Below are 21,142 nucleotides of genomic sequence, written 5' to 3'. Positions count from 1 at the left end.
TACCCATCATACTTTACAGTTAATACTGTATAATTAGATGATAAATGTATAAGTAAAATGTATATTGATTTTACCATTGGAAAATATATTTTCACAGTATTACATTAAAAGTTATATGAATACTGTAGCAGAAATATTAATACTGTGCTTTCAATCTTTTAACAATCGCAATGTAAATAATTGTATAAATTATAAAATATACTTAATAGAAGTTAAATGAGATTTTTTACAATAAATATATATATTTTATTTTTATTTTATATATGAAGTTTTGTCAATTATGTGTTAACAAATATTAGTAAATAATAGAATATCAAAACTCACGGTTTTGAAAATGATATACATTCATGTTTTTAATATTCTATCAATTTTTAAAAATTAAATGTAGGGAAGATTACTATTTAAGATTTAAATAGTTTTCATAGATCAATATAGTATGTGGTACATTGTGCATAATAAAATGAAAAAAAATTTTTTGAGGTTATTAAACTAAGCAAAGACTTAATTAAATAGGTATATCAGTGAGTTAGGATTGAGAAGCAGAGAAGTATATACTATATTACTTTGTTTAGTTGAGATCAGTGCTAAACGATTTTTATTAAAATTAGAACGATATAAACACCGAATACAATGGAAATAGATGCCAAAATTATAAAAAATATGTTCCAACGTTTTTGGCTCATTTGGTTTTCGGCCTAAAAATAGTACCTGCTCGGTGTAAAAATGTAAATACCATTTTTTCGCTCAGTCCTTAATCTCCACAGTGCGTTGCCCTGCCCTCCCGCCCGCCATTCACATTTCACGCCACGACCACGACTCAGACAGACAGTAGTAACGTCGCGTTACACGTTACAGTCGAAATACTTGACGAATAATAATAAAGAATAATAACGACAATAATAATAATATTATAATTACTGCCATTCGGTGCGAAAACCGACCACGACGGGGACAATATTATTTCCCGTGTACGACAGCACTGATGAATTTACCTTTTTAATTTTATTTTTTTTCACTCACATTAATCAAGTGTGCGTGTGTATTTTTTTTACTGATAAAAGCCATCATCATTCATCACTATTACTATTTACTACAATCTACAGTTACTACTACTAGTTACTACTACAACTACAACTCGAGTACGAGCTAAGCTGCTAAGCGGTGGTGGCGGCAGGCGGCAGCAGGAACAGCTTCAGTGGTCCACCATCAGTTGTACAACAGTGGTCCAGCGTCTTCTCTCTCGTCGTCCGATATTTTTGTCGTCTGAAATCCGCGTCGAACGCTCGTCTGGCCGATGTGACCCCCGAGGCCCCGACCGTCTCTCGACCGTTTTATCCGTGCGACGGGCCGGCGCGCGGACTGTGGTGCATTAGTTCGCGAACGACGAAAAACGGCTGTTGCTACGGCTGTCGTGATTGTGCGAGCGCCCGCGCGTCGTGTGTGTGTCCGAGTGGCCTCCCGCCCGCGAAGGAGGATACTGTCATGTCGTCTGCGAGAATCTTGTGGACGACCCTGCGCCCGGCCGCGGCTGTCTAACGCAGTCGGTACCCTCTGTTTCCGAAGACGGAGCCGACCGACCGTTGGTGGCCGCTGTTGTTCGCGCCTGACGCGGCAGGGCGCGATCAGTCTTCACTATGTCGGCGTTGTTCAAGAGAGCCGAACAGTTGAAACGATGGGAGGAATCGGACACCAACCGAGAGTCGCCCTCCCGTAAGAACATCAAGGCAGTATCGTTCCCTATCGACTGCGCTTTCCTAGCGTCTGTCTCATCGGGCGATAAGAACGAGGTGAACAGTTTGCTGTACTTGGCTGCAGACATCAATGCCGCTAATGCGGATGGTCTTACAGCTTTGCATCAGGTAGGAGCTGGCGTCACTAAAACATTTGTTTAGACTTGTTTTGTTGTTTTGACTAATCAGATTTCTACCTATCTTGTTATGTACCTACATACATACTCTGTTATTGTTTGTACTTTTTAATAATAATTAACTAGAAAACATTGACCAGATATATCTTTACCTCTAGCTAGTGTAATGATATTTACTTTGATATTCAATATGATTGATATCAAACGATAGGTACCTAGGTACCATAAAGTATTTGATATTTTTGTATTATGGCAGGTGGTACCTAATTTGCCTATAGTTAAAATGTAATTAAAATTATATTTGGGTTTGACATTTTTTGTATAATCAATTTTTAAAGTGGTTTTTTAGTAGTTTTCTCATTAGAGTAGAATTTATAGAAATGTATAAAATATTTAGGTAATTAAAATGTTTTTAAATGGGCATTCATTTATTTTCTTTACAGACATACTGTTTGCACTATGATTAATATGTAGTCCAAGGAATTACGCATGAATGGATTTAAAATGAGTTTAAAAAAAATAGAACAATTAACAACTGTCATGACTTGCACAATATTAGTCTCAAAGCGGTACTAATAAATATACAGTAATTTTTGGAAACTGTTAATCAGTATAATATATTTGTTTGTGTTCATTAAACAAAATAAGAAAATATTTGTAATGATGGCTTGAATGATTCATATTTTAATTAGTACTTCAATACCTACCTACTCAGTAAGAACTCACTAATTCTATCGTATTCAGTTTGGTATAACTTGTAAATTTCATACAACTTATAATTGTTTATTACAATACTATTTCCAAGTAAATGAAAAAATAAACTTTTTCATACCTACCTACGTCTTGATGTAATACAATAATTTTAAAGATTAACCTATATTGTTCGGTTTGCTAAGTATCTGTTTTAATTAGGTAATGTTTTTGTTTACCTATAATCCATAGATTCTAGAAATACAATAGTTAGTTTTATTTTAATTATTCTATGTCATAAAATCAAATTATAAATTGAATAAGTATATATTCTGTATATTTTATTTGAATTCTTATCTGATGTTATTTTGTCCATTTATGGTCACAGCATTGACCTACACCTACCTAATTAGATTTTCATTCTTGCTCTATTTGGTGTTGTCAACTAACTTTGGACACCACTGAAAAGGTTTCAAATACATTATGTAGGTTAAATACAAGGATATTTTTATTTCTAAATAATTTAAATATTTTATACTATTGTTAATCCCTTTTATGTGTTAAGAATATGATGCTGAGAATTTGTAATTTTGGGTTGAATACTAAATTGAAATCATTATTACTTGTTGTATATGTAGTTATGTAGGGAGTATAATTGTTTTTTTTAGTTCATTACCTATTTGTTTTAATATTTTATAAATCATTTTATGAAATAATTTAAACAATGCTTAGGTAATTATTTATTAAATATTTTATATTAATTTGATACAGTAGAGTTCAGTCGAGTACCTAACAGATGTAAAGTGAAACACTGATTTAAAAATAAGATTCGCTATAATTTAGATATTTATTATTTTATCTAGTAGAACTACAATAATGGCATTTTTCCATTTTGTGTTATTAAATAATTTTATTTTTATGAAACATTGGTATTCACAAGACATATATATTATGTAAAATCATCATATAGGTACCTTCCTAAATGTATATTTAATTTGCAGCTATACAATTTTAATTACTATATGGTTAGTTATTAACAAAATATTAAAATGAATTGAACTAAGGTGAAAATATATCCTCCGTGATTAAGTTAATTTTTAGAAACTACAAGTTAAGTCTAAAGTCAATGATTAATTTTTTAGTTGTGTGTAAAAAATGTGTTTGCATTATTCCTTACATTAAAGAACACCTCATGGGCTATAGTAACAGATTACCTAATAGTTTTATAATTGTTTTCATTATATAATATACATCTGAGAATATTATTTTGTTTCTATAAAATAACATATTAAGTGTAGCACATAATATTATGTACCAATGTTTTATTCATAATTGTAATCTTGCATTTTATTTTAGGCTTGTATTGATGATAACCTAGATATGGTTGAATTTTTGGTTGAACATGGAGCTGATGTGAATAGAGGTGATAAAGAAGGATGGACACCATTGCATGCAACAACATCTTGTGGATTTGTTAGCATTGCAAAGTTAGTATTGAGTTAAAACTAATAACGGTACCTATTAAAGTGTTTATTTTGTACATAAAGTTAAGAATGTAAGATGTCCATAGATTTTTTTTTGTTCATCCACACTTTTTTGGATACTTATACATGTTTTAAATGTTTGGAGTTCTGGACCTTAGAGGTATAGACAATGTTAAACATTTGCATTGTACTTTTTCAATATTTGAATGGCAAATTTACTACTCACAGGCCATCAGTCATAGTTATTTTTAGACAGCTCTTCACAATCCGATTTAAAAATGGGATTGTGGCTTCTGTTAGAATCCACTCTGTGGTGTTTGTAGACTTTGCCAGCTGGCTCTGCTTCTGTATTTTACATAGCTTATACATTTTTTAGAAATTATGTTTTCAACAAAAAAAACGCAATACATTATTACATTAGAATATCAATGAATCTCTTTTTTATCCAATTTTTGGCATAAAGGGTTTCCAAAAATGTCTGTTAGCATATTCTAAAATTTAATATATAATTTTTTATGTGTTTTAATTAAACATCTTTTAAACATACATTAATAAACGTGGAGAAAATATTCGAATTTGTCAAGACTTAATGTAAATATTTATTATTTATGATCTTTATAAATGTATAGGTATACATCTAGGTATATAATTTTAGTAATGAAAATAAAATATATAGCTTTAGATTATATCATCATTGTTTATTGTAAGTACCACAGAATAAAAAATAATTATATAATTATATCCTGTGTAAGTGCTAACAGTATTTATAATCAACAATAATGTATAAATGTTTACATGTATATTCTTTAGTAATTTATATTATTTTTATAGTAAATTATTTCCTTAACAAAGAAAACCATATCATTTTAATACTCCAAAATGATTTATCAGTATAATTTAATACAATAAATTAACTAATACCATCAAATGTACTATTTGTTTGTATTAAGTTGTGCAAGTGCATATTTTTTCAGTAAAATACAAATAATTTTGGGTCATCAGTTCTAAAAAAATATTTTTGTTATAGATATTTATTAGAACACGGAGCAGATGTATCAGCAATTAACTGTGACCAAGAACTAGCTATTGACATTGCAGAATCTGATGACATGAGGAAACTTTTAGAACAACATTTAAGAGATATGGGTAAATTAAAATTGATAAACGTTTATTACAACAAATATATATTTTATAATTTTTTTTGTTAAAGGCATTGACTGTGATGAAGCAAGGAACAAAGAAGAGAGACTGATGCTAAAAGATGCTCGAGAATGGATTAATACTGGAAAATTTAAGGATTCTCCACATACTACTACTGGTGCAATGGCAATACATGTATCTGCTGCCAAAGGATACATTAAAGTCTTAGAGTAATAAATAATAAAGTATTAATCTGAGAGTTTAGTTTAATGAAAAATGTATTTATTAGGCTCCTTATTCAAGCTGGTGCAGAAGTCGATTGTCAAGATTACGATGGTTGGACACCATTACATGCAGCAGCATATTGGGGTCAAAAAGAAGCTTGTGAAATATTAGTTGAACATTTCTGTAATATGAAAAAAAAAAATTTTGTGGTAATATGTTATTTTAAATATTTTCGCTGTATGAAAATTACTTCAATTCTATCTTATATTTGTTACAGGGTCAAACAGCATTTGATGTTTCTGATGAAGAAATGAAAGATTTTCTAGATGAATTGAAAAAGAAACAAGCTTCTCAAAATAAAGATGCATCTGATAAAAATTACCTAATAAGTAATAAATTATCAAATTCTCAGAACCAAAAAAGAAGGTTAGTTTTAGTTTATAAGTTATAGCTTTTTTTTCTGATTTTTTCGTTGAAGCTTTTTTCATTATTAAATTGTTTGATTATTAGGCTGGTTTTCTTCTACCTTGTGTTATTTTTTTTTCTTATTGCTCTTTATTCTTTGCTTGTTTGCATGTTTTTTATGTGTTCTGCTTCTGTATTCCTGTTGGATGCTCTGTATCACAAAATCAATGTAGATCTTCAATCAGCAGGCTATCCGGTAATGACAAGTCAACATTGAAAAAGGACAAAGAAACCGTTTTAGATCGAAATCGAGTGATTAAAGAGGAAGAAGATGACATTAAGATCAAGGATGACCCCATACATCAAAAAGTGGAAATTCAACTTACACCTATTGAACAGACATCAGAAAATAGTATTGGTAAAATTTACTTTATTAAATATACCTTGTTGAAATAAGGAAATTCTTAACTTTTATTTACATTGATAGGAAATATAACCAAAGAATTCAAACAGCCTACTGTACCATCATCTGACAATAACGAATTGAAGCCTCCAGAGGTTGTTTTGCGTAGAACACAAAGTTTTGAGTCTGATGAAAAGTTAGTATTTTATTTTTACATTAATTTAGAGCATAATCTAATTATTTGCAAAAAATTAATTCAAAAGCTTGTCATTTTTATTCTTTATTAATCATTAAAGCATGCAAATTAATGAATTGTAAGCATTTCTATAATTCAAAATATTCATTAAAAATAGAATTTACATAGAGTAGGTAAATAGTTAAATTAATATTGCCTTAAAAGTTAATTGAGAACTACTCAGCATAATTAATTATTATTTAATTATATAAATATATTATAATGTGTCAAGCTTCAACTTGTGCCAATTCACAAATTTGATGAAAAATTAAACTACCTATACTTTTTTGAATGGAAGATGTTAATATTATGCATGCCTTATAACTATATTTTAGTCAAGTACATGTAAATTGTTTTTATTTTTTTGCTTACGTGTATTTACTTGAAAGCCATAAAAATTGTTATAAAATATCTTAAACTACTCAATGGTAAACTGTCAAATTACTATTTAAAAACATATTATATTTTAATCAATTCAATATTTCAATTTTAAGATGCGCAGTTATTTATCTTCTATGTTTCTGAATGTTGCATCAAAAAGTTGATCTTTTTAAAATTAATTATTTTTGAAATTGTAGGTTCAGAGCGGAGCAATGAATGTATTCATTTTACAATAAAAGTTTAATTATTTATTTATTTTTACCCAAAACCAATTTTTGACAAAATTAATTTGTTATTTTGTTACAATTTATTCATGAATAATCGAAGATACTTTCAATTTATATACTACCATTTTTTAATACATTTTATGCCATGCCTATTGTCTCCGTTTTACTATTGCATAACATCAAATTTTCCATTATACATTTTAAAATGCATGAACATTACATTTTCCATGTTATTCATTAGTAAGACTGAGTCAACACATTTAGGCATGACTGCCCTAATTATGTCCCCTTAAGGTATCAAATAATTAAAAAGTTCTTCATAGTGAACAGTTTTTCATTTTTTTCAGTGTTTATATTATGTAGTTTAAAGTTGTCCTTAGTAGGCAGTCCTTAGTATATTTTGTTTATTCAATTATTCATAAGTTATAATGTATGTTTGAAGTATTAAATGTAGAATGTGTGAATTAACATAATTTTGTGTGCACGCTTTGTGTGTCTGTATTGTTGAGCAGGTTTTATCGACGTTATTGTGAGTTACGTGCTAAAATTAAAGGTAACTTGTGGGGAGTTATACATCCTTCTCCATCTACAGCATGTGCTTCACCTCCTATGAGAACTGCTTCATTAAAGGAAAAACCTCTCTCAAGGTATTGTAAATTTATGATGTGAATATTTTAGTATTTAAAATTGGGAAGTTATAATCTCTGAAACTTTGAATGGGAAATGAAGGTACATGTTTTTACATTGTAGTTCTACTAAAAGTGTTTGTTTGATAAAATTAATAAAATTAATATTTATTTTTAGGCGGAACAAAAGCAATTTTAGAGACGATCAAACAAATTTAGCAACTGCTCAGAGCAGTTTAAATTCAAATGATACAACACATCCAACTCCCAATATTCGCAGGTAAAATTTTAATTAAAAATATTTATATTTTTTATTTTAGATTTTAGTTCCGAATTAAATTGATGATAGGATTTTTTTATTTTAGTTATGGAAAGTTTCTAAAAATTATACTGATTACACATCTAATAATATATAAGTCTGTTTTTCACAGAAACTTAATAATGAATTATGGTAAACAATGATATAATATATCTACAAAACTTACTACTTTTTTTTCAACTATTAAGTGAAAAATTATGAATTTTGATAGGATACTAGGTAATAATAATTATTAGAGATGATATTATATTGATTAAATTAACGCTTTTACGTATAATCCTCATCAACACATTTTTTCTATTCAATATTTTCAAAATATGATTTTGAGAATCGATTACTGTATTAGGTATCTGTTGTTATTAAAATTCATAATAGTTTTTGATTTAGGTACCTAAATTCAAATTAAAATAATAAATAACAATTGTTCATTTTGTATTCCTTAAAAAATTAATTTAGCCAATGTTTATTGTATTGAGTTAGTTTCTGTTAATAGTATACAATTTAAATACTAATTTTCTACCCATCCGGGAACTAGCAACATTGGCCGGCATGTACAATTCTGGTTGCTACAGGTTGGGCGTATAACCGTACCTCACTAATTTTATTTTATAATAGAAAAATATATATTCTTTTAGTAATACAATATTAATCTAAATATTGTTAAATTCTGCTTCTAAATAATATATATTTGCTTATTGATAAATAAATAACACATTAGGAGTGTTCAAAGTAAATCACTGAAATAACATAATATTTAAATATTATTTCGAAGACAATTTGTCAACTTTTATGTACACAATACACTTGTATATTATACTAGTGGCATACAATGTAAATGGAAAATATGATTAGTATGTTTATAAAATGTATAGATTTTAATAAAACAAAAAATATTAAGTAATATGCTAGTATTTTAATAAATTAAATAGATATATTACATTTATTACATTATTTTTTGTCTATTACATTTTGTAATTGTGTAATCATTATAATTAAAATGTCTGTTAATTTTTTTTTAATTAAAGAAAAACTTTCATTTAGCTTAATTATGAAAAAATTTTCAATTTAATTAATATATTAATCCATCTATTTTTAATTTTTCTAATAATATTTTTTAGATTTAATATTAAGTTAGCAATAAATTATGTTTAATATTATTAGTGGTGTCAAAGCATTTATCAGTGGTCTCCAAATGCAACAGAAACAATCAGAAACAACCCATAAAATAGTCCCCGGGAACATCTTTAAAAACTTTTTCAAGTTTGTTCTTGAAATAGCACATTATTGTTTGGTTTATGAAATAACATTATTTCTGTGACCGCTTATTGACATATTTAATTTTAATCGGTGCTTGGAATCCAAACATAAGTATTAGATTATTGTTGGTTTATAATAGTTTAAATATTTAATTTTTATTTGCTGAAATACTTATCAAAGAGTAGTTTAAAGGTTTTACATATTTTTAATAGTTATATTGGAAGTATAATACTCTTATAAATCCATTAATAAACACATATATTATTTTAGTAGTTTTTTATTTTATTATAATAAATAATAATTAAAAGGGCCAAAGTTGTCAGAAACCCATAAAAAATAGTAACTTAAGTTTAACTTTAACACTTATCGCCATAACTATTTTATTATGCTTTCAATTTAATATTTGTTAGTAATTCAAACGATATTTTTTCAATAATTAATATAATTTATAAATCTAAAAACTACACTTTCAATTTGTAGCGTTAAAAAAAGTTTTCGTATTATATTATTACAAACAAGAAAACAAAACAAACAATATAAAATATATTCATATTTAATTCAAAATTTGAAGACAAAATAAATCAATTACCGACACTATTACACATTAAACTTAAATAAATAGAAAATAGAAACTCGAATATTGAAGTACATTCAATACATTTGTCCCATCGATATCGATAAAATTGGTTCGATATCGGTATTGTTATACATCATTAATATTAATACTAATTAACCTATTAAGTCATAAATAATATTTTTCATAAGTCAAAATATCATATATTATCTCCTTGGTTATAATAAAATATTGTGTACTTTTGTTACATTTTTATTTTAAATTCTGAGCGAAGCAATGTATTTATTTTACAATGATATATGTATATTTTTTTGTCTGCATGTGTGTGTATGCATTTAATAGAAGAAAAATGTTTCAATCTTTAACTTTGAGGGAGGTTTCAGGTAGAAAATTGGATCTAATTGGTACTTTTGAAAATTAAAAATTATTAGTAATTTTAAAAGTAATCATAATTGCTCATTTTACTTAAATTGCTATAAACCAAAATATTATTCACAAGTACTTGAAACTTTTACATATATTATAATATTCAATGATATTTTCAATATACACATTTATTTAGCTTAATTTCGGGTATTGCCTATTTAAACCAAATATATTCATTCCCTTCTACGGTAATTTGTTATTGACTTAAAGTTAATAACAATAATTTAATATGACATAAGTATACACTATTATATTAATTGATAGTATAATCAATCCTATTTTTTTGGCAAAAATATGATCTTATATCAGTTATGTAATAATAGTTAAATAGAATACAAACTTTAGTAGCAATATAATATAAATACATAAGGGAATATACCTTATAGTATTCATTGAATTCAAATTTAATACATTCATTTCAGTGGCCTACTAAATGACAAGATACACTTTATAGTAGAGGGATACCAACTTTTTTAAATTTAAAACTGTAATTAATACATTCTTAGTTGAAGATGAAATATAATATCAAATAATTTAATCAAACAAATATTATGAGTTTATGATTTAAGTTGTCTATAGTTAACTTATTGGGTACTATTATGATGAAGTTGAAAAATGTGTATTAATTAAAGCACAACATTTTAAACCACAATATGTAATATATTTTTTGTATATGATAATTTAATATTATATGATGGATTCCGAGTTCTATAGTTATTCATTTATGTTTAAAATAAAACTTGAGTTATGTGTTTTATCTAACCACATTATCATTTTTTAATAATTGTTTTGTACATTTTGAACTACCATTGTGTATTAAATTTAATACTTTTTTCATAATATATTCTCAATAATTACATTAATATAAGTATTTTTAATTTAGGTCATTTGTTCCTCCGGTTAGAGATGATGAATCAGAAACTCAACGAAAAGCACATGCTAAACGTGTTCGAGAAACTAGGCGTTCCACTCAAGGAGTGACTTTAGAAGAACTGAAATCTGCTGAACAAATTGTTAAGCAAAAAAATCAGGATACTGGCAAAAGCAAATTAAACAACTCTCAAGTGGAAACAAATAATAACTCCACAAACAATATTGGAACACCACACGTAAGTAAAATGTTTATATAAAAATGTAATTACAACCCATTGGTTTTTCTTTAAAGTCTAGTAAATTTAAATCCGTTGCAACTAAATAATTTTTTATTAATACATTATAATATGTATATCCTAGCAATCCTGGTATATTTTCCATCTGAAAATAAAATTATTATTCAATCTTGTAGCATTTTAGATTCTGAGCCTAGCAATGATTCTAATGGTTTAACTGTGATGAATTATTATTGTCTATAGAAATTTTCAAACAATATAGAACATTTAAATAATAAGGGTGGTTAGTGTTGGATTTGGGTCAAAATTATTCTGTAGCATTGTCTAGGCATGATAAAACTTTAAAAATAATTTTAAAAATTTTTTTCAATTTGTTTAGCTAAAATTATAGGAAATTTAAAAAAAAGTAAAGTTGTTTTGTTCTTACAGAAAATTAAAAATATCAATAATATATGACATTTTTTAAGTGTTATAAGTTTTTTGACAATTCATGAAAATCGTGAAAATTTAAAAAAATGTTCGAAGGTTAAAATTCATAAAATTCTTTATTTTAATATTTAAGGCTTGAAAAAGTAATAGGTGATTTCACATAAGTTGTTTTTAGTAGTCACATTAATTTTTTATGAGAATTTATAATTTTAAATTTTGACAAAATTGTGTACCTATTCAATTAAATACAAAAAAGTTTTGCAAAAACTACATGTATCATTTCAAACTTCATTTATAATCGTTTTATGGTTTATATTTATGGCTTTATAAGGTAACATAAATAAACACATATATAAATGTGTAGTGTGACATAGATGTATGTGTTTATACTTTATAGTATTTGTATACTAGTATAATATTAATATTTTAGAATTTAGATTCTGAGCGGAGAGATGAATCCATTGGTTTTACTTTTACAATGATGTGTTTGTGTGTGTTTGTTGTATTTTTTTGTATCTGTTTTGGAACAGTAGTTTTCAATCTTTGACTCTCAAAGTGGTATCTATTAGCAAGTTGGATCTAGTTAAATATCCAAATATTGGGTAAAATTTAATAAAATTTAGAGGATTAATTTGAATGGAAAAACTCCCTGTACTTTTTTTAAAGATTAAGGAAAGATAAAAATATTTATGCAACAACAATTTTTTATTAAAACTGTTCATAAAATAAATATATTACCTAGCATTTTTTAAAACGCGTAACTCTTTTGGGCTACTTATTTACATCATAAACCTCTGATTATTACAATTTTCTCATTAGTTGTTCTTAAAAATTTTTTTAAGAAATTGGGTGTTATTAATCTAATTTTTTAAATTTTTTTTTCATAAACTTTGATTGGTAATAATGTATATGCTCTGTCAATAACTTTAAAAATTGAATACAAAAATGAAATGTTTTAAAGTGATTTCAAAATATTTAAAATACCTAATGTACACTATTTTTAAGCATTTGTGTTTAAATCTTGAAAAAAATTGAAAATTGGATATTTAAACAAAAAATAACAATTTAAGTTATTCTTTTTTTTAATGCAATATTTACAATCTATACAACAAGTAGTACAATACGTAAATTTGATAAGGTAGTATAATACATGACTGATGACTTGAGGGGGAAAACCGACCATCGACAGTACCTCCTAATAATGGTACCGTATTACTTATTGAAAAATAAATTATTAGTGAACCCTTAGAAATATAATCTCACTGACCATCTCCGCTCAGAATCGTTTTTTGTGCCGTTACACTTGTTTATCATTGAATTCAAATATAACACATGCACTGCAATGACCTACTCAATGAAAAGAAATTAAGGAACACATCGTGACACCTAATATATGGGAGAATGTCTTACTCGGTTTTTTTTTACTAGTTTTTGCATTTAAAGATGTTATTATTTAATTTAATTCCCCCCTTAGATTTTTCCATTACTTTTATCATGTCAATGTCATACATTTATGATTTTATGTAAATTATATGATTCATTGTTGTTGTCAATTCAAAAAGTATACACTTTCTTTGATATCACATGTTTATCCTTTACCTAAAGCTAAAAAGTTACTGCAAAACTAAGATGTATTAATTTTAAAGTTTTAATTATAAACAAACACTTATAATACAAATTATTTAATGTTTTATTGTTGTTCATTTACTAAAATGTTGAACATTTGCCAAAATATTGAAAGTTTTAAATTTCAATATTCTTATGACCCATTTTTAGTCCCAAATATAAATAAATATAATATAATGAAACATCTACGGTGTTAATTTTAGAACCATAAAAACATTTTTCATGCTAGAAGAGTTTTACCAAACACATACGTTAAGTATGTTATTTATACAGTGTACTAATATTACTTATGAATTAAAAAATTGTTCAAAATAATAAATTCAATCCAAATTTTACTTTTGACATGGAATATATTTTAAAATTTATGCAATGCTAAATTTAAGTAGCTCTTTTTACATTTTTATTTGTATTATCTACTTATAGTTATATTTGATAATATTAATCAGAACACAATCTTTTTAAAACCTTGAATCCAAATTGAATTATGTTAAGCTTTGAGTAGAAAAGTTTTATAGCATAACCTATTTCTACATCAATAAAAAAGTATATAGTGTTTACACTTTACAGCTTTACAATATAAAATAATTTAGTTTACATTTAGATCTACTAAAGTTCTTATTTTTTTAAACATGTATGATAATAAAAAAAATTTAAAAATCACTATTTTTCAAAGAAAACCATTATTATTTTTAAAATGCACAAGACATTTTAAGCACCTTAAACAGTGTAAATTGTTTTAGTTTTATTTTAATTTTATCAATACGTTTTTATTTAATCTTATACAAATATAATTATAAATAATTGGTGTCATGAGTTAAAATTTAGGAATTATAATAGTGATTCACTGGTGCATAGTGCATTTGTGCAATTCAAGACTTATGTACATTTAATTTTTTGTGAGTGGTAAAAATGAATTAATCATGGTATTACATTATAACTTGGGCATTTTTACTCATTTTGAAGGATACCTACTTAATAGGTACTATTATACTTCATTATTACTATCTAGTTTAATAATTTGTCAGGCTAAAAAAGAAGAGCATGTAACTGTTACGGCTACGATTACTCCATTGCCCCGAAATATTCCGTCTAATATGCCAGATAGCTGTTTGGAACGAAGGCCGTCTTGGAGACTTAGGGTCGAAAACGGCAGCAAGGTTTGTTGACATTTCCGTGTGTAGAGGAATTTATGGTCCCGTTTGAATTATGTTAGTTTTGTGATGATTTAAAATGCTCTTGAGCTGTTTTTGCTATGTTTAACAATGTGCTATGCACTGTGCTGATGTGTTGTTGTTATTAATTTTAATTTTATGAGGTATTTATATTTACATGTTTATATGACTTGATTCTTACAGTTTTTGCTTGAAGATGCTCGATCTAATGAAGCAGTTCCAAAACCTCCAACAAAGTCACACATTCCGTCATCTCCCGATGCTAGTGCAGATACAACTGTCACGTTACCATTAAGGCGTCCTTCACCTAAAGAAATTGACGATAAAGGTGATTTTGTTAAGTTTACATGACTTCTAATTGACGTCATTGGCATATCATATGTATGTATATATATTGAATGTAAACTCTGGCCAATATCCAACTCATTATTATCTTTGTTTTCTAGCTTCATAGCTACTTAATTTAGTACACATTCCACTAAGTGTAAATAATGTAGTAACACTATATTTCATTTTTATTTGTCCCCGTGTAGCTTACTAATTATTAAAGGAATCATATTTTAATCTTATTCATTTAATATAAGTATTTTATGTTTTTCTTTTAAACAGATCAAGATAAAGAAAATGAATTCCGCAATCACCAGGCCACCCAAGCAGTTATACAAAGAAGGAAAAGGCCAAAGCGAAGATCTACTGGAGTGGTTCACGTTGATTTGGACGAAATTGATCCAGACAGACAAGATACCTCTTCTTGTGGTGGTACCGATGATAGTATCGGAGAGGTATGTCGTATTTCTGTTGTAATTGAATATTATATATTTAAAAAAATAAGTTTGTATATCGGGACTATAGATAACACTTCGGTCGTCATATTATTATAAATAAAGTGTTTTTTGTGTCAGCGCATAAGGACAGTCATGTATGTAGAACAAGTTTAATGAAGCAAAAAAATTATTATTATTATTATTATTATACTTAAAAATTGGGGTTTTTCCAATTATTGTTTTTGGATGTACGGTGAAAAGTTTGACTAATGAGTAATGTGTCGTTTGATATTTTTGGCAACTTTAAGTTTTCCTTCAATCATTTATTTAGAACGGCTACAATAAGTCAGTCCTATGTCAAATAACGCCTTCTCTATTGCATATGTATGCAATTCTATTTTCGATTCAGCTAATGTTCTCCGTAGTAAAATTCTATTTTTATTTTAAAGTTGGCTTCCGTCAAATCAAACCCGTATTAAACGAATTAAAAACAATACATGCGCGATTTCTAAAATAAAAAGTTTTTATTATTACCCCGAACATGAACACCGCCGCCGCACTTTATAGTCCACTGGCCACGGGGGACCCTCCGCAACCCCTCTCCCGTGACCGTACGGTGTCGTACATCGTAAACGTCCACAACAATAATCGTATAATAATATACCGCGTACTACACGCCGCAGCTCAGCTATAAGGGCACGTTTTTTAAACCGGGCCTTTTCATTAGACCGAAAATAGATCACGGTCACTATATATACGTCGGCCTCGACTCCACGCGACACGTCGTTTATTTGCTCTGCGCTAGTCTTCGCCGCGGCGCAGTGATTTTAGACTTCAGTACTTCGTCGCACGTTGTCCGCTGGTGAACGAATCCCGCGCAGCCGTGTCTCCACCTCACACATTCATCATGAGCTCTTACACCAACAATATCCGAAAGTCCCGACCATCGTCCTCATCTTCTACGTCCTCTTACGCCAGGCCCAAGAGTGTTTACAGTTCTCCGTCTCGGAACAGCGCCATGTACTCGTCCCTTGGCCTGTCCGCGCCCTATCTCGGCACTTCGTCCTACTCGTCCACCATTCCTTCATATTCTCCGTCCACGTACGGCGGCACCGCATCCGGGTACGGTGGCCTGACCATCACTCCGTCTTCGTCGTCTCCCAATTTTTCGTCGTATTCCGGCCGAACAGCGTCCCCGTCGTCGTCACTCCGCTCACACGCCTCCTCGTCTTCCCGCCACTCGCACGCCTCTCCGTCGTCCCGCAACTCTCACGCCTCTCCATCATCCCGCCACCCTCATGCCTCTCTCAAACGAAACTATTATCAAAGTCCGCTAACCAGATTTGACTCTTCCAACTCGTTGGCGTCTAGTAAGAGCTACGGATCAGAGGGATACGCGGTAAGCGAACTAAAAGTGCAGGACAATAGTATAATATATCAAGTTGGCCACGTAAAGTGTGCCTGTATGATTTTTTTTTGGATGATCTGTGTAATACTGAGTAAATACAATAACATTTAAATTAAAAGAAAAATCAAATTTACCACTTCCGCAAAGTATACAGAAAAAACAGTCAGCCACCATAATAGTATGATCTATTGATCTACCAATCAGTTTTCGTATAGTTATGCGTGCATGCATTATTTGTATTATCTACCCATAAGCCAGTGCCGATTTAAGAAGAAATAATATAGCATATACTATGTTCCATCATAATGTGCACAGATATTGACAATCACCAAGTTCTTACTAACGATGTTGGTTTTTGGCAATCTATAGCGCAGTGGCATACGGGTTACACTTGTCTGGGTGGTTTGGGTTGTATTTTGTCAACTTTCTCATTTTAACTTCAGACTTGAGTGGTCATGAATAAACGAAAAGATGCTTTTTTCGAGTGTGGTTAGATTCACTTGGAACTTTTCAATTGAAATTCATAGTTTATTGCGTTTTGTAGTAAAAAAGTTTTCAGTTTTAAGATCCATATTTGGTACACTCTATGTACATAAAAAAAGTTTACGTAATAAGTTTACGTTTTTTTTTTGTTTGTAGAAATTATAAAAAATATAGGTTATAATGGCAAATAATGAACTCTTAGTTTTTCGCTCTATGGTTAACCTAAAGTAAAAAATGTCTCTAAAACTTCAAAATATGATCTTAAATGTCACAAAAGTGACCTCAAAACCAAAATAACCTCGAAAAAATGCAAAATAAAAATTAGTTGTAGAGATTCGTATGTCTAAATTATTGAAACACATTTTTAGCTTAGATATCATTGTCTATGATGTGCCAAAAAACGATACAAAATTGATCAGCATCCCGATTCTTGTTCACGTTTTAAATGTTCGAGTAAAACAGATATTTGAACCATTATTATTAATTATTATTTAATTCTAGGTTGATCTATTTAAATATAATATTTTATCTTAATCTTTATAATTTTATTTAAGACAATTTAAAGATTACTCCCCATTCTTCCCATAGTCGTAATTGGTAATAGGAAAAAAAATCCCCAGACTACAATATTACTCACAACCATATGAAAATGATTTAAAAATTATATTTAGTACTAATATGTTTTATATTGTGATATTTTGTATAATTCTGTAACAAAATTAAATACCTGAAAAAAAATATTACGTTTCCTATATTATTTCGATTATAATTTAAATATAATTATTTGGAGACGTTTTTACAATTTTTACTTTATAAATACAATATTATTTATGAGATAATAAAATTAAAAATTAAAAATTATGCAACAATATTTTGAATGTGGGTACTCACAGTTAAAAATATAGCATTTACAAATATTTCGAATAATCGAAAGATACGTCAAATAATACAAATAACAATAATAATATTTAAATAATTAGGTATCAAACAGAGATTAATGAGTGTAGTTAGTAGTTACTCGCAGTTAATTACTAGACTGTTTCCTAAGATTGTTGCTATGAAAAAATTAGGAAAATATTATAAGAGTTTTTAATAGATAATATCGACAATATCGTAATATAAAAAAATATTATTGTTAATGTTTGAAAATTATTTGTTATACATCATACATTAATTGTTTAATGAAAAGTATATATTTGTAAATAAATATTAAATAATGTGTTAATTACGCTTATTAGTCTTTAAAAATATTAATTGTCCAATAATTGTCATGTGGTCTTAAGTAATATTGCAGTCAGGGGATTTTTTTCCTAGGGTATTGGATCTTTTTTCCAGGTTGTTCGTCGGTGGTTTATTTCTAGGGATTTGTATTCCACAATTCGTAATTAGGGGGGCTTGGGACTTAGCCCCCCAATTTAAAAAAAACATATTTTAGTTTAAAAGATCAATTGTCAGGGTCTGTGCTGCTGATATAATGTTAGCCCTCCCCCCTCCCAGGAAAGTTGTGCCAATGATTCTCCATAAAAAAATGTTTGTGACCCCTAACGATTTCGTTGAAAAATCCCGAAATCGTCATCGGTCGGTGGTCGTGTGTCATCGTTATCAGTGTTTTACGCAACGTGTTAATATTTCACTGTTGTTAGTTTGTTTTGTTACTTGTTTCTTATTGTCTATTGGTTTTAGAGCGGCGGAGATACCAAATCGAGTCCAACGTCGCGGCTCTGTTCAGTATCGTCATCACTAGACAGTAAACCCAGTAGTGCTGCAAATTCTCCCGGTCCGTGCTCTGAAAACGGCGAAATCGATTACAAAGCTGTGAGTATACGTCGCGTTTTTAATGATTTCCGGTTTGTTCATTGCTCCGTATCGATTTAGTTGTATGAAGAAGTAGTCGTAGATAACGAACGATTGAGGCGACAGTTACAGAAGACTGAGGAAGACCTACTAGAAGCCAAAATTACTATAGAAAAACAGTCTACCAATGTAAGAAACATGACTGCAAACAAATCTGAACCGTGTGGTTAATAATATTATTGTTGTTGATGATTAATTGTATATTTCAGGCCGGAAAAAGCACGACATTATCGGAAACGGAAAAACGTGAAAGGCGGGCTATGGAGAGAAAACTTTCGGAGATGGAAGAGGAACTCAAGGTAATTATGTATTTTATTTTTTTGGCGATGGAGGGAATTAAAATAAAACAAACGTGGCCAGTCTACAAATAAAAATAGACTTATTATCAATGTTGCTACTTGTGCTAGAAATATTTAGAGCTTACACTTGAGTTTATGTTATCTAGCAATTGCAAAAGTTGAAAGCAGAAAATGAACGGCTCCGAACTGAGAACAGAGCCCTTACCAGAGTCGTTTCTAAACTTACTCATACCTGATAATGCGAACACTTCATTTTTTTTTTTTATGTATGTAGATTATGTGAGACATTGAATTGTGATGTGTGCTGTTTTTATACTCAGTGTGTTTGTGAACTCCCAATCCAGTTGGTCTACTAATCAATTAATTTTTGTTTCATCAAATGTGTGTAAAACTTGTTTGAGCTTTTTCAATGATCATACTTTATAAACGTCATGATTAATACTGCCCACTTGTTTAGTATGTGGAACCAACCAGTTTTTTGGTATTGATTCTGTTATTTGGTATATCAATATACTATCATACAATCTAAAAGAGAGTCTAATTTCTAGTGCATCTTTTAGGTTTTTATTGTTATTTGAATTTTAAAGTGGGTTAAGAGCATTTTAAATTGTAATATTTTATATAGTTGTATAACTCTCACAGCTCACTTTAAAATTAAATTATCAATAAATGTCTTTGAGATGATCTAGTAAATATTCTTAGGCCGATAGGCCATTTCGACATATTATTGAAACTGACATCATATAATAGATTCATTCATACTTAATTTGCTCTAATGTAAGTTTGTATGATGGAGATAAAATGTACAGGTGTAGCTTCTTCTTTTTATCATCTAATATTAACTAAACAGTTTTAAATCTAATTGTGTTTTGTTTTTAAAAATGTTTCTAAAACTGCGTAGTGATAATAAACATTATGTAGCTATGTTCAAAACATAATTCGTTTAACTTGATTTTTGTTTACATATTTATTTTAGATTTTAATTTATAGCTTATTATTGTGTTTTGTTCAAACATTGAAACCTTGTTTTAAAATAAATCTGCTTAATCAGTTAAATGCTTAACAGTTAAAAATGCAAAATTTGCATTAATTCAAACAAACCAACAACATTAGCTTAAAATATTGCTAAACTTAACAGCATTTATATTAATAGTAGAAAGCTTATTTCGATTTTCTTTAAATATTCAGAATTTGTTTATTCTAATAATAAAATTATGATTTTTGTTCTATAACTAATGTTATTAATTTTTACAGCAAATGGAACAGTTACGTCAAGAAAATCAGAGGTTAAAAGACGAGAATGGTGCTTTGATTCGAGTTATAAGTAAACTTTCAAAATAGTGATACAATTTTTCTTAGACTAATTAATTTAAATATTAAATACCTACAAAAATAACTGCTTTTATTCATATCATAAACACACATATATATATTTATTTAGCATTCAGTATTAATTCATTTTGTCTAGAGGCTATTTTTATAATAAATTCGTACTTATATTTAATTGTAATTTGTACTATATTGGTTTTTTTTTTTTATTCGCCACTCAACAGATCTGATATATATTTTGTATTGGTTTTAATATATATGCAATGATAAAAAAAATAGTGATCTTGTAAACAACTAACCCAAATTTCATAAATTTTTATTATTTAAGATTAAATAAATTTTATTTTTATTATTTTTTTTTTAAATTATATAAATACAAATTAATTAATATTTTTAATGTATATACTATA

General features: G+C 28.3%; 1 protein-coding gene across 8 annotated transcripts; it reads left to right on the top strand.

Annotated features, from left to right (window-relative positions):
- Window positions 1–866: 866 nt before the first annotated feature.
- Window positions 867–20,946, top strand: LOC111037277 (protein phosphatase 1 regulatory subunit 12A). Of its 8 annotated transcripts, none has more exons than XM_022319757.1 (20): window positions 867–1,859; window positions 3,914–4,044; window positions 5,069–5,187; window positions 5,252–5,411; window positions 5,471–5,615; window positions 5,684–5,832; window positions 6,060–6,229; window positions 6,299–6,410; window positions 7,570–7,704; window positions 7,862–7,963; window positions 9,164–9,262; window positions 11,143–11,368; window positions 14,449–14,580; window positions 14,779–14,923; window positions 15,205–15,377; window positions 18,934–19,065; window positions 19,126–19,233; window positions 19,314–19,403; window positions 19,550–19,669; window positions 20,658–20,691. In XM_022319757.1, the coding sequence occupies exons 1-19, from the start codon at window positions 1,635–1,637 to the stop codon at window positions 19,637–19,639; spliced, it is 2,643 nt and encodes an 880-aa protein (XP_022175449.1). In that variant the 5' UTR covers window positions 867–1,634; the 3' UTR covers window positions 19,640–19,669; window positions 20,658–20,691. The 8 variants fall into 8 exon arrangements, with proteins under 8 accessions (XP_022175449.1, XP_022175445.1, XP_022175444.1 ...); XM_022319753.1 differs by having other exon boundaries at window positions 6,045–6,229; window positions 19,550–19,673; window positions 20,658–20,678; XM_022319752.1 differs by having other exon boundaries at window positions 868–1,859; window positions 6,045–6,229.
- Window positions 20,947–21,142: the final 196 nt, after the last annotated feature.

The sequence above is a fragment of the Myzus persicae genome, unplaced genomic scaffold (genome assembly GCF_001856785.1).
Source record: "Myzus persicae strain clone G006 unplaced genomic scaffold, MPER_G0061.0, whole genome shotgun sequence".
NCBI classification, from domain to species: Eukaryota; Metazoa; Arthropoda; class Insecta; order Hemiptera; family Aphididae; genus Myzus; species Myzus persicae.
The sequence above is the reverse complement of the archived record's forward strand: the minus strand, read 5'-3'. Positions and strand labels throughout refer to the sequence as shown.